This window comes from Haliotis rufescens, unplaced genomic scaffold (assembly GCF_023055435.1).
Source record: "Haliotis rufescens isolate VD_foot unplaced genomic scaffold, xgHalRufe1.0.p SCAF_3, whole genome shotgun sequence".
In the NCBI taxonomy this organism is placed as follows: domain Eukaryota; kingdom Metazoa; phylum Mollusca; class Gastropoda; order Lepetellida; family Haliotidae; genus Haliotis; species Haliotis rufescens.
In genome coordinates this window covers 66055014-66070879 of record NW_025964001.1, presented here as the reverse complement: position 1 = coordinate 66070879, position 15866 = coordinate 66055014, and the positions used below count along the sequence as shown (strand labels likewise).

Below are 15866 nucleotides of genomic sequence, written 5' to 3'. Positions count from 1 at the left end.
ATTTGTCAGTCCTTATTGTGATCAGTGACTATCATTTGTCAGTCCTTATTGTGATCAGTGACTATCATTTGTCAGTCCTTATTGTGATCAGCGACTATCATGTGTCAGTCCTAATTGTGATCAGCGACTATCATTTGTCAGTCCTAATTGTGATCAGTGACTATCATTTGTCAGTCCTTATTGTGATCATTGACTATCATTTGTCAGTCCTTATTGTGATCAGCGACTATCATTTGTCAGTCCTTATTGTGATCAGCGACTATCATGTGTCAGTCCTAATTGTGATCAGCGACTATCATTTGTCAGTCCTTATTGTGATCAGTGACTATCATTTGTCAGTCCTTATTGTGATCATTGACTATCATTTGTCAGTCCTTATTGTGATCAGTGACTACAATTTGTCAGTCCTAATTGTGATCAGGTCAGTACCAGCATTTCATCATTTGTCTTTATTGTGATCATCAGATAGCAACAGTTAATGATGACACATTAGCATCAATCGTGCATCACCACTGTGCCAGACCACTGTAACCATGGGAACAAGTGTCCTGGCCTCACCGTGATGCATGCCTTCATCTTGTGCTGTGTGATGGACCAGATCATGTAGGCAATGGAAGCTGCAAACACAAGAACAAGGTCTCAATAGCAACCCTGGAACCAAGCAATTCTTCTTGTGACCCCGTCTGAAATTTCCCATGTTTTTCTGAGTTACTACTGGAGTAAAGATTACAGCCAGCTATTCTGTCTTTGTGAATATGAGGGTGTTTGTGAAGTGTCTATTGATAGAGTGCTTCAATATATGAATTCTTACCTAGCACAGCAAATATGAGGGTGTTTGTGAAGTGTCTATTGATAGAGTGCTTCAATATGTGAATTCTTACCTAGCACGGCAAATATGAGGGTGTTTGTGAAGTGTCTATTGATAGAGTGCTTCAATATGTGAATTCTTACCTAGCACAGCAAATATGAGGGTGTTTGTGAAGTGTCTATTGATAGAGTGCTTCAATATGTGAATTCTTACCTAGCACAGCAAATATGAGGGTGTTTGTGAAGTGTCTATAGATAGAGCGCTTCAATATATGAATTCTTACCTAGCACAGCAAATATGAGGGTGTTTGTGAAGTGTCTATTGATAGAGTGCTTCAATATGTGAATTCTTACCTAGCACAGCAAATATGAGGGTGTTTGTGAAGTGTCTATAGAGAGAGTGCTTCAATATGTGAATTCTTACCTGGCACAGCAAATATGAGGGTGTTTGTGAAGTGTCTATTGATAGAGTGCTTCAATATGTGAATTCTTACCTAGCACAGCAAATATGAGGGTGTTTGTGAAGTGTCTATAGAGAGAGCTTCAATATGTGAATTCTTACCTAGCACAGCAAATATGAGGGTGTTTGTGAAGTGTCTATAGAGAGAGTGCTTCAATATGTGAATTCTTACCTAGCACAGCAAATATGAGGGTGTTTGTGAAGTGTCTATAGAGAGAGTGCTTCAATATGTGAATTCTTACCTAGCACAGCAAATATGAGGGTGTTTGTGAAGTGTCTGTAGAGAGAGAGTTTCACGATGTTCCTTCTCAGTCTCAGGGTCCTGGTGGTCTGGACAAGGCTTGAGAAAATGTATGTGCAGTCAAGGAAACATACATAGCCGACATGACCTGACATGACCTGACATGACCTGACATGACAAGAGGGACGAAAGTTGGGACAGCTATAGAAGCAAGTCTAGTCTCACCAGGCTCTCTACAGTACAAAAGTTAGGACAGCTACAGAAGCAAGTCTAGTCTCACCATGCTCTCTACAGTACAAAAGTTGGGACAGCTACAGAAGCAAGTCTAGTCTCACCATGCTCTCTACAGTACAAAAGTTAGGACAGCTACAGAAGCAAGTCTAGTCTCACCATGCTCTCTACAGTACAAAAGTTGGGACAGCTACAGAAGCAAGTCTAGTCTCACCATGCTCTCTACAGTACAAAAGTTGGGACAGCTACAGAAGCAAGTCTAGTCTCACCAGGCTCTCTACAGTACAAAAGTTGGGACAGCTACAGAAGCAAGTCTAGTCTCACCATGCTCTCTACAGTACAAAAGTTGGGACAGCTACAGAAGCAAGTCTAGTCTCACCATGCTCTCTACAGTACAAAAGTTGGGACAGCTACAGAAGCAAGTCTAGTCTCACCATGCTCTCTACAGTACAAAAGTTGGGACAGCTACAGAAGCAAGTCTAGTCTCACCATGCTCTCTACAGTACAAAAGTTGGGACAGCTACAGAAGCAAGTCTAGTCTCACCAGGCTCTCTACAGTACAAAAGCAAACACATCCCTCAGTGTCTCCAACAACATAGGCAGCAAAATTAAAGTAGGATTCCAGATCTGGCAAAGTTTAAACTATAACTAAATTCTGAAATACCACACAGTTACCGGACACATGACCTCAAAAGTCTTATTACATTACTACCGAGGTGATAATCTCAGTTTAGAAAATACCTAGTTTGACTTAAACCAGCATTAGAAATTGGCACTAGTCCTGTAGTCCTTGCCAAACTGCCCAATAGTTAAGGTATCATAAGGACGTGTAGCATTTTTGCCCTTTTGGAGGTTTTTGCTATATTTTATTATTATAAGGACTATTGGACTAAAACTGTCAGTTTCTACCGCTGCTTAAACTATTCCTGTACAGGCTAAAGGGATGCCAATCAAATCCTATAACAGACCTCATAATCAGAGTGCCAACCATTTTGACAACACATATCAGAAGCAAGGTTTAGCAACAGTCGTGGGAGCCAAAGAAAACCCATTATTAGAGCTGGGTGCTTATTACGTCGAATACGGTAGTTTACATCAGTTGGTAAAGGATATCCACCAGCAGATGACTGCATCCAAGACAGCTAGTGGTACAGCCGCTAGCATCAACTCGTTGGACTGGTCACTCTTGGGCTGCAACAAGAATCACCACACCTCAGGATACCATCAACATATCAACATACCATCAGTATACCATCATGGCTCCTATGGTTTAAGAAATAAACGATGAGTGAGGGTTGTTTATTGTACAATAAAACACTGAAGGGATAAAAAAACATTTACACCTGCTCTAAAGATGATGATAAAATGTACAAGTTTTATAAATATATACCTGTATTTAAATAATGACTCCCTCAATAGAACTGTTGCCAGCGCATGTTCAAATCTCCAGAAGTGATATCATGATAGAACATTTTATCATAAAATAAACACAGCTCATTCTTCTTTGTTCTTTGCGATTTATCACATAGCTACTTCATATATTTGAATCAAGGCACCCCCCAAATATTTATCTTTAACTTTAGAGTTTTGACAAGAACTTTCATGTTAAATTACAAACACTGCATAAGTATATCATCAATATATCATCAGCATACCATGAACAAACCATCCACTTAGACACTGGCATACCACAAACGTTCCTTTAAATAAGAGTGCCTACCTTCAGAGCTCTCATGCAGCCTTCGATGGAGCCCAGCGTGAAGTACATGACACCCACACACAGCACCTTGTGGAAAGTCTCCCCCAGACGCGGTCTGCAGCACCAACAACATACATACATACAGACACATGTCCATTACAACAACAAGCATGAAATAATCATATCCCCAGTCAATATGACATGTCCGGTTGTGTGCAAAGCAGGAAATAGTGTACGGTTTTCAAGATCTGCTCCGGAAACGAGCACTAGCGCCATTTTCAGTCTAAGTCAAAGTCGCTGCTATGGAAACTTGAAAAAAAATAATAATATTTAAATCCCAAACTATCAAAAGGTACCAGTATACCACAAGACCTATCTATGTGCCAAGATTGGTGAAGAAATAGTGTACGGTTTTCAACAACTGCTCTGGAAAGGAACACTACCACCATTTTTAGTCAAAGTCTTTGCCATGGAAACTCTAAAAATAAATTCACCACAAGACCTATCTATGTACCAAGTTTGGTTAAGATAACTCTCGAGGTTTTTTAGTTCTGCTCCGGAAATAAAACATGATGGACATATGGATGAACGGATATATCCCCCTTCAACTTTGTGGCGGGGCATAATTAACCTTCAGTGTTAACTATGTTTTCAAGTAAATTCTAATGAATGACATGGGTGGCTGGGCGAGTGTTTTGGTGACAGCTTAGTAAGTGAGTAAACAATGAACACACAATGCCATTTAGAAAGCGGTCAAATGTAACAAATGTTATATTAGGGATAACACTTTCTTAGTAAAGTACAGATTCTCGTACTTTTGGGGGGTTGAGTCCCGTCCGGGATTCGAACCCACACTGCCAGAGTGAGGCACCTAATCGCCAGCACCCAAAGTCAGCAATCTAACCCATTCAGCCACTGATCTAGACTACCAGTTGTCGGACTTTCATTTTTGTGGAAGCCTCGGTGGCTAACATTTGTTGCAGTGAGTAAACAGGTGGGTGTTAGGACCAGTGAGGGAACAGATTCAGTCAGGTGGCCGGATGGGTGATTTAATGTACAAGCCTTTTGTACATTTCGGTCAGTAGACAGTGAGATGAATCATATTGTATATGTTGTATGTGATACAGCATACCGTAAAGATATACGTTATTGCTACATGAATTAACGTATATCACCACTGATCTTACTGACTGTTTGTTAAATGTGCAAAAACAAAATGGGAACACGTTCTAAATCACCTGTTTCGATTTGGCAACGTGATAGTTCGTGTGACGTCACCTATATTCGTGAGTCTGTTCCACGAAACTACTTCTTGTTGCATAATGGCTTAAATCAGCCTTGTATGGCTACAAAAGTGCATCTAGTCCATCTAAATGCATTGTATATTACTACACAGCCGTGACTCGAAGTAAAATAACTTCTGTCACTGGTGGAGTGCAATTTCCCCACGTTCCACCGACCGTATCCTCGTGCGAGAGACTACTTCCGGTATGACGTCACTTTGTTGACAGTTTGATCAGTTGTACTTTTTCTGATACGAGAGTGAAAGCCGGTTCGAGCCGAGATATGTGAGTTGACATTCAAGTATTTTATATTTATTGTACATCTTCCTAACTGAATGAAATACTGAAAAGAATAATTATATTCTTGTAAATTAATAAATCTTATTGTGCAATTCTTAATTGTGAAATTATTCTTAAAAAAATTAAATAATTAAAACTGTGTGGTTGGTGGTATTGGGAGTGATCCACAATTCGCTACCAGAGCTGTACCCCAATACCCACCCCCTGAACCGTTACAGTTAGAATATAATGAAGATTGCAACATCACACCTCGTTTGAGAAGCAGAACAATAAGCCCTGACTAGAATAACAATATCTGCACTCTCCAACTCACTTGACAATTCCGAAACCGAGGCTGACGACGATAACCAGCATCCTGGCCAGTGCTCGCTTCATGGACGACACAAGCTCAGCAACAATGATAGCTCCATTCACTGGACAAGTAAAATAAACACATTTTGAAACATGGCTACCTATAAAACATGGCTATTTCATGAAACATGGCTACCTATGAAACATGGCCATCTCATGAAACATGGCTACTATGAAACATGGCCATTTCATAAAACATGGCTACCTATGAAACATGGCCATTTCATGAAACATGGCTACCATAAGAGGGTAAACACTCTACCTCCTCAAGGAAACAGTCTCTCTTGTGGGGGCAAAGGTGCGTTGATTGTTCTCAAAAAGGATAGGTTTTCTGTCGAGAATTGGACAGTGAACCATGCCATAGTAGAAATCCATATTCACTGTGAGAGATGTACTTTGGTAACTGACCTGGTGTCCAATATTATCGTGAGTAAGCAGAAAACCCTTCGACCTAACAAACAAATACAGTGCATGTCTGTGTCACAGGTAATTGATCAATTGATCAACATGTTAGACTTTCACAGTACATAATACCACAAACACCTTGGGCTCAGAGTGTCGCAGTACCTTCCACCCACGACGTCTATGAACACCTTGGCAGGTAAATTGGGAAAACATTGTCATTTTGTTCAAAATTGGGATTTGTGTCCTAAATTTAGTTGCAACATTAAATTCTAAAACTACATTCAAAGCAATAATGTCAAACTAAGCATCAAAGCCTCTTCTTCCTTACTGGTCCTGTTGTCAGTGCAACACAAGTCACCTCTATGCAGCCATATCATTAGTTGTAACTATATATAAAAGCATGAATTGGGAAAATTCCAATTTGGGAATTTTTACTGACATATGCTGCATAATTGGGTCTGAAGCATGTCTAGATATATCTCTGCAGTGTGAAGGATGAAACCCACCTGAGTATGGCCAGCTGCCCGAGGCAAAGGAGTTAACTGACTATAAAAGTCCAGTTTCCACCCTTGACGAACTAGGCTGCAATTATGGAGTTATAGTTTCGCTGGACTAACCAGTCTATGCATAGTCCAATCAAAATCGCGTAATGAATCGACATCCGGTTCTTAAACTGCTATGCAGATTTTGATCAACTGCAGGATTCCCAAAGCATGCGTACCTCCAACTCCGCGTCAACAGATATTTTCCCAATCTTTTCATGTTTTAAACAAGGTGCTCACGTGATTGGATGTACTTCGCGAAATAAGACCCTTTATATCATAAAAATGATTTGGATTATCAATAAGATCATCTTGACTGGGCCCACCATTTTGTTTGAAGCAAATGCAATTGATATAAGGGGTTGAATCTGATTGGACAATAGGAGGGACATAGAAGGGACGTAACTCATCATAACCACTGGTGGTGCTACGATAGAGCCCAGAAATTCCAACCTAGTTAGGCAAGGGTCAATACTGGACTTTTACAGTCAGTTAACTCCCTTGCCTCAGGAAGATGGAGTATGACCAACCTACCTGACAGTCCACTCTTGGCTATACTCTCATATTCTGCGAAGAACACAGCCTTCTCCAACATGCCTGCAATGTAGGAGTACAGGTTTGTTTGTTTGTTTGTTTGTTTGTTCTTTAACGCCTAACTCAGCTATATTCCAGCTATATAGCGGCGGTCTGTAAATAATCGAGTGTGGACCAGACCAAGTCACAAGTCTGACCAGCAAATCCAGCGGAATCGCCTCTTATGAAAAGCAATAGATCGCTGGGCATAAAAACAAAACAAATAATAAGGTCCTGACTAATTATCAAGCAGGTCAGCAGATCAGCAGATCCTGGGAGCAAAGGGACACAACTTGCAGAACAAGTTGCTGCAGACCACTAAGCCTCACACATGATACCCACGACGAGTAATTGTTCAACCTTTGGGCTCCCTAACATCCCGATACTCAATGTTTGTTTGTTGTTTAACGCTTAGCAATATGACAGTGGTTTGTAAATAATCGCGTCAGGACCAATCAATCTAGTGACTGACATCATGAGCATCAATCTACATAACTGGGATACAATGACATCAACCATGTCAGTGAGCCCGACCACCCGACCCGTTAGTTGGTTGGTTGGTTGGTTTGTTGTTTAACGCCGCACTCAGCAATATTCCAGCTATATGACGGCAGTCTGTAAATAATCGAGTCTGGACCAGACAATCCAGTGATTAATGTCATGAGCATCGATCCACTCAATTGGGATCGATGACATGCATCAACCAAGTCAGCGAGCCTGACCCCCCGATCCCGTTAGTCGCCTTTTACGACAAGCATAATCACCTTTTAGGGAAAACATGGGTTGCTGAAGACCTATTCTACCTCGGAGTCTTCACGCCGACCCATTAGTCGCCTGTTAGGACAGCATAGTCGCTTTTTACGACAAGCATGGGTAACTGAAGACCAATTCTAACCCGGATTTTCACTGGTCTCCCATACTCTATGTTTATCAAGAAACTACCTACCTAGAACAATGACCCCCTCGATCCAGAACTGTACACGAAGCAGATCGCGCCAATTGCAGGCCAGCAGCCCGAGCCAGACCAGGCCATACACAATATACACCAGGCCCATGATGCCGTAGAACTATAACACAAAGGGGACTGTACAACGCATCTCACCACACAAGAAGGCAAGAGTCACAGTCAAAGTTACCACATCGAAATATCTTCAACAATACTTTTCACATGAACTTGTAGCCAAAATTTTAAATTTAATTTACATAACATCAAGCTTATCAAAAGTGTGAAATGGAAAATATGTTTAAGGATGTATTAAATCTCTGTTCTCAGGTAACACTTAGCTGTTCCTTAAATTCATATACTGACAGAGACTTGTGATAATATTTTGCTAACATTCACTGGTACATTCCTAATCTCTAAGCTAAAAGCAAGTCCATTAAGTTCAATAGCCTTTCGAAGATGTTCTCTCTGATCGAATGATAGTATCATGCATAAAAATTGCGAGACATTTCAGCCTGATTTGAAATTGCAAAATATTTACGATTTCCAGCGGGAACTCCACTGCTGAGATGTAGCCATGGGGGCCTGGCATTCGGACGGTCACTGTCAGGGAATAAAAGCAGTATTTCAAAAGTACAATCATTGCTTTGTTTGTTGTTTAACGCTGTACACAGTAATATTACAGTTGTATGATGGCGGTCTGTAAATAATCGCGTTTGGACCAGACAATCCAGTGATTGACATCATGAGCATAGATTGTGACACGATGACATAACATAACATAACATAACATAACATAACATAACATAACATAACATAAACATTAATGTACATAACATAACATAACATAACATAAACCTTAATGTACATAACATAACAAACATTAATTAACATAACATAACATAACATAACATAACATAACATAACATAACATAACATAACATAACATAACATAACATAACATAACATAACATAACATTACATACATACATACATACATACATACATACATACATACATACATACATACATACATACATAGGAGGGAGTCGTCAAAGGGAAGGTTTGCCACTTACCATCAGCTTGGAAATCCTTGGATTTGTTAAAGGGGAGTGGTTGCAGCTGCAGCACGAAGAGATAGTAGCCATCTTTCCACAGCTGCGCGAACACATGGTGGTCAATCTACAACACAATCAACACATGGTGGTCAACCTACAACACAATCAACACATGGTGGTCAACCTACAACACAATAAACACATGGTGGTCAACCTACAACACAATAAACACATGGTGGTCAACCTACAACACATGAAACACATGGTGGTCAACCTACAACACATGAAACACATGGTGGTCAACCTACAACACAATAAACACATGGTGGTCAACCTACAACACATGAAACACATGGTGGTCAACCTACAACACATGAAACACATGGTGGTCAACCTACAACACAAAAAACACATGGTGGTCAACCTACAACACAATAAACACATGGTGGTCAACCTACAACACAATAAACACATGGTGGTCAACCTACAACACATGAAACACATGGTGGTCAACCTACAACACAATAAACACATGGTGGTCAACCTACAACACATGAAACACATGGTGGTCAACCTACAACACAATAAACACATGGTGGTGAACCAACAACACAATAAACACATGGTGGTCAACCTACAACACATGAAACACATGGTGGTCAACCTACAACACAATAAACACATGGTGGTCAACCTACAACACAATAAACACATGGTGGTGAACCAACAACACAATAAACACATGGTGGTCAACCTACAACACAATAAACACATGGTGGTCAACCTACAACACATGAAACACATGGGGGTCAACCTACAACACAATAAACACATGGTGGTGAACCAACAACACAATAAACACATGGTGGTCAACCTACAACACATGAAACACATGGTGGTCAACCTACAACACAATAAACACATGGTGGTGAACCAACAACACAATAAACACATGGTGGTCAACCTACAACACATGAAACACATGGTGGTCAACCTACAACACATGAAACACATGGTGGTCAACCTACAACACATGAAACACATGGTGGTCAACCTACAACACAATAAACACATGGTGGTCAACCTACAACACAATAAACACATGGTGGTCAACCTACAACACATGAAACACATGGTGGTCAACCTACAACACATGAAACACATGGTGGTCAACCTACAACACAATAAACACATGGTGGTCAACCTACAACACATGAAACACATGGTGGTCAACCTACAACACAATAAACACATGGTGGTCAACCTACAACACATGAAACACATGGTGGTGAACCAACAACACAATAAACACATGGTGGTCAACCTACAACACATGAAACACATGGTGGTCAACCTACAACACAATAAACACATGGTGGTCAACCTATAACACATGAAACACATGGTGGTCAACCTACAACACAATAAACACATGGTGGTCAACCTACAACACATGAAACACATGGTGGTGAACCAACAACACAATAAACACATGGTGGTCAACCTACAACACAATAAACACATGGTGGTCAACCTACAACACATGAAACACATGGTGGTCAACCTACAACACATGAAACACATGGTGGTCAACCTACAACACAATAAACACATGGTGGTGAACCAACAACACAATAAACAAATGGTGGTCAACCTACAACACATGAAACACATGGTGGTCAACCTACAACACATGAAACACATGGTGGTCAACCTACAACACAATAAACACATGGTGGTGAACCAACAACACAATAAACACATGGTGGTCAACCTACAACACATGAAACACATGGTGGTCAACCTACAACACAATAAACACATGGTGGTCAACCTACAACACAATAAACACATGGTGGTCAACCTACAACACAATAAACACATGGTGGTCAACCTACAACACAATAAACACATGGTGGTCAACCTACAACACATGAAACACATGGTGGTCAACCTACAACACATGAAACACATGGTGGTCAACCTACAACACATGAAACACATGGTGGTCAACCTACAACACATGAAACATATGCTGGTCAACCTACAACACATGAAACACATGCTTAACAAGCCATAACCTTTTCCACTGCAACACAGATTCTGGTCAGAACAAACACGAGTGGATCCATAACAGGTTGAGTCTCCATTGATGTGAGTCTAATTGTTGGCCAATCAGATGCTACATACCTCATCGGGTGGATGTTGAGATACTGGGGCAGCAGTGGATGTTAGATTCTGAAGAAAGAATACCACAGCTACACAAATTCTATTGTACTCAAGACAAAAATATCTACAAGATACCAATTTGCTAAATATCAGAATGTAATACGACAGTTATATCAGGATGACCTACAGTGTAATACAAGAGTTATATCAGGATGACCTACAGTGTAATACAACAGTTACATCAGGATGACCTACAGTGTAATACAACAGTTATATCAGGATGACCTACAGTATAATACAACAGTTACATCAGGATGACCTACAGTGTTATACAAAAGTTATATCAGGATGACCTACAGTATAATACAACAGTTATATCAGGATGACCTACAGTGTAATACAACAGTTATATCAGGATGACCTACAGTGTTATACAAAAGTTATATCAGGATGACCTACAGTGTAATACAACAGTTATATCAGGATGACCTACAGTGTTATACAAAAGTTATATCAGGATGCTCTACAGTGTAATACAACAGTTATATCAGGATGACCTACAGTGTAATACAACAGTTATATCAGGATGACCTACAGTGTAATACAAAAGTTATATCAGGATGACCTACAGTGTAATACAAAAGTTATATCTGGATGACCTACAGTGTAATACAACAGTTATATCAGGATGACCTACAGTGTAATACAACAGTTATATCAGGTTGACCTACAGTGTAATACAACAGTTACATCAGGATGGTCAGCAGTGTACACTCAAATCAGGAAAGCTGGATCAGTTTTAGACATGAGAAGAAAAGTACTAGAAGTTCAAAAGTGTACCTGGTCTTTGTTTTCAGCTGCAGCTCTGCGCCGTCTTGAAGCTGGCGTAGTTGCTGCTGCTGCCGTAGTTGCTTCTTTGGGAGACCCAGTTGATGACTGAAACGACACAAATTACAGTTGTAACAGTTACTTCACTTGTCAGTGGATTGGTCTCCAATGTTTTACAATATCCAAATAAATACACAACAACGAGATAGCATATTCTTACCTACAATAACAGTATGCAGCATCCAGCAGTTCAGCTATAGACCTAAGTTAGTAATGTACCATTTAACACCATTCCGGACCAACATTGATTTAGCCTTGCATCGTCAGAGTGAGTGGCGTGCACCAACAACTGGAGAACATCACCCTTCCTTTGTGTCCCAACAGAGTAAGTGCAAGTTGCCCAGGTCATAATGGTGACAAGTTTCCCACTATGGGAAATTTTCCATGGCTATTAAACACATGTTCCTCCATCACCCATCAGTGGAGTCATGTGTTTGTTGGTTGGTTGGTTTGTTGTTTAACGCCACACTCAGCAATATTCCAGCTTTATGGCAGCGGTCTGTAAATAATCCAGTCTGACAATCCAGTGATTGCCATCACGAGCATGGATCCACCTAATTGGGATACGATGACATACTTTATTGGTTGGTTGGTTGGTTTGTTGTTTAACGCCGCACTCAGCAATATTCCAGCTATATGACGGCGGTCTGTAAATAATCGAGTCTGGACCAGACAATCCAGTGATTAATGTCATGAGCATCGATCCACGCAATTGGGATACAATGACATGCTTCAACCAAGTCAACGGGCCTGATCACCCAACCCTATTGGTCGCCTCTTACGACAACCTTAGTTACCTTTTACAGTAAGCTTGTGTTGCTGAAGACCTATTCTACCCCGGATCTTCACGGGTCTTATGTAGTAGTGTTCAGTCACTGCTTGGTAACTTTGATGTAATGTTCCATAACCTACTGTTATCATGGTCATGTGGCCGTGGAGATGGGATTGTTGTGACGTTATCTGTGGCAATTGTCAGTGGCAGCAAATGAGTGAAACACTCATAAAATATTGAGTGCTGCAGCAGCTAATTGTAACAGGAAGTGTGATTTAGAGTTAACTCCCTTACTTGTTGACAAACACTGGACATCTTGATCATTCAAGAAGTTTCACGAAGATACAGTTCCTGGAAGACTGGCTATATTATTATAAGCATAACATGATTACAATTCAAGGCAGTTTACAACCTGACTTGCATCTTCTCTACGGAGAAAGTGAGGATTGGGTACCTATCTGAAAATACCATATTCCTGCCAGCTTCCATTAATACACTGGCCTCAAGGACAGAGCACAGACCTTAAGCTCCTCACAGCGATAGCCCGTTCACGGAGCTCTCTATACTATCGCTGCCACCAGTCAAAACTCCCCACTGTGATAGGAGGCCACAACCATGCCATGATGCAGAATACTCTTACCCTATTTAAATTATTTTCTTTGTTTATCAATTTGAATTTCTACTTCATTTCAACTATCATGTAATTGGTATAGTAAGAATGTAAGGGGGAATTTGGGTGATTTTCCGTTTGTCTGCAATCTCGAACCAATCTGATCAAACAAACAAAAAGTTAAATTCATCTGGGAATATGGTCAGTCGTAAACCTTTGCACAAATAAGTGTATTGGCATTCCCAAAGACATAAACAAATGAATAAACGTTACTACATTTGGGGTTAGAGGGCAAATTTCAAGATTCTTGTAATGGCCGCATCCACACTGGTGGGGCAATGTTACCGAGAGTGTAACGAAGGTGTCATGCGCTGGGAAAGAGCTAGCGCAGGCCTCTTTCAAGGGAGATAACTCTAGATACCGAAAGTGACAAAGAATGTAGACACTGTCAGTGTGTGAAATTCTAATATTGCTAAGTAACTGCTAAGTAATGGTAAGTGATTGTATGTTCGGTGCGAAATACGCATAATGTCGGAAAGAGCATATTAAATCTCCACTAGTAAGTAAGTACGAGTAAGAATGTTTGGTACATGTTGCTGGCATATCTGGTTAGGTTGGGAAGATGTAATGGAGATTGCAGAAACTAAGGGTGTGAGGTATTACCGGTATATCGGTAAATTGAGGTTCATTCATTTGATACGTATCACCATATCCATTTTTCACGTTCGATGTATCAGGTGATTTCAAATTGGGATACGATGACATGCGTCAACCAAGATAGAGAGTCTGACCACACGATCCGGTTAGTCGCCTCTTACGACAAGCATAGTCGCCTTTTACAGCAAGCATGGGTTGTTGAAGACCTATTCAACCCCGGGTCTTCATGCTTCTGAACTCATGTTGACAATGACATATCATTACACTTACCACTTTAATAGCTGGGAATTTCTGTGGCTTGATTTTCGAATAATTCTGAAAAAAAAGAAAAATGTTCTTTTACTGAAGCAAGAACACATTATGAAAAATATGGATTTGGATATGGACAAATCATTCGGCCTCATAGTCTGGTCTAGTTTCTGGTTGAGTGGGCTGACCAAGAAATACACGATATGTTCCAGTGTCCAACCCAGAATTGAAAAACAAGAGGGGACTTGTCCCCCCCCATCATGTAGAAAATAGGAGGGATTTTGAAAAAGTAGGGGGGATAACTGCTTTCTTCAAAAATGTCTTATTTTGTATTATGTACTGGAACATCATCATATAAAAGTGTAACAGATCAGAATAAAGAACTGAAATGAATAACAATGCTTTGTGCTTTTTCTATTTTGATTTAAAAAGTCTGTAATTCTTTTGTTTTTGCGCGACATTTTCACTATTCAAAAGATCGTCTGCAATGACAGTCGGCGATTCATATTGTGTGATTTCAGAAACGAAACTGAAACGAACTAAAATGCTCAAAAATATTTTCAGAACTATTCAAGATAGAATATGTATTGTATTTTAACATCTTGTCAAAGGTTTTTGATTACTAAACAACAAAATACAACATAATTTTGATCCAAGTTTTGATACGCTTTCTACTAAAGTAATTAAATTTCGTTTCCTATGCAAATCCTGTCGATAATTTATTCAGCAACCCAAGGGACGTCACTCGTGTTCGAACTTCCGGTTATTATTGAACGGTCTTCGACAGTTGTTTACAATGTTTGCTGTGAACTGTCTTTCTTCGTTAATTGATTAAAGATTTAGTGAGTATTGAATCTAAAGGTAGGATAGGATAGGATAGGTAAGAAAAACAGCTGATAAAGTAAGTAACATTACAAGAAATTACTGTGCGCGACAGATCGCGCTTTGAGTTTTTTATGAGGGGTGATTTGATTTTTTTTTAGCGTGAATCGCGCAATCGCACAGTCTGGGTTGGACACTGATGTTCCAAACTGTACCGAAGGAAACCCTTGAATAAGTGAGTCAAACAGTTTGGATGAACACCACTTTGAACAGTTTTTCACGTGAGCTGAGGTGAAATGGGGTATAACTAGACCATGGAGTCAGAACAGTATTTAAAAAATATGACATGTAATCAGTAAAAACCTAGGGTCCAAACCCAGAATCATCCAAAACACAAAGAGAGCCAACAATTTGCAGTGCCTCAGACCACTTGACCACCCGTGACTCAAGAAAAAACATTCAGGTGTAAAAGGTATTTCAAATCTACAGCCTTATTTTGATAAACTTTTAAAATTGAAGTCCTTAGCAACTGCAAGATCCTTGATCTGTACATATATCAAGTCTACAGTCCACCTGGCGCTGCATTTATCTTCACTGCCAGGGTCTGACATGGAACTGGAGATCTCAACTTCCTGGTAATAATTGTCATGAAACTCCATGATAATAATTGTCACAGAACAGGAGATCTCACTTCCGTGGTAATAATTGTCATGAAACAGGAGATCTCACTTCATTGGTAATAACTGTCATGGAACAGGAGATCTCACTTCATTGGTAATACTTGTCATGGAACGGGAGATCTCACT

General features: G+C 40.1%; 1 protein-coding gene across 1 annotated transcript in view; it reads right to left on the bottom strand.

Annotated features, from left to right (window-relative positions):
- The window catches only part of LOC124151477 (transmembrane protein 87A-like), a 52255-nt gene that overhangs the window by 24699 nt on the left and 11690 nt on the right, over positions 1–15866 (bottom strand). Inside the window, exons 5-16 of the mRNA XM_048403308.1 lie at positions 14260–14304; positions 11903–11998; positions 11084–11131; positions 8912–9017; positions 8377–8438; positions 7839–7959; positions 6854–6916; positions 5335–5434; positions 3460–3553; positions 2853–2930; positions 1510–1618; positions 559–617 (exon numbers count right to left, since the gene is read on the bottom strand). Coding sequence (XP_048259265.1) covers positions 559–617; positions 1510–1618; positions 2853–2930; positions 3460–3553; positions 5335–5434; positions 6854–6916; positions 7839–7959; positions 8377–8438; positions 8912–9017; positions 11084–11131; positions 11903–11998; positions 14260–14304 — 981 coding nt within the window. The remainder of the gene's footprint in view (positions 1–558; positions 618–1509; positions 1619–2852; positions 2931–3459; positions 3554–5334; positions 5435–6853; positions 6917–7838; positions 7960–8376; positions 8439–8911; positions 9018–11083; positions 11132–11902; positions 11999–14259; positions 14305–15866) is intronic.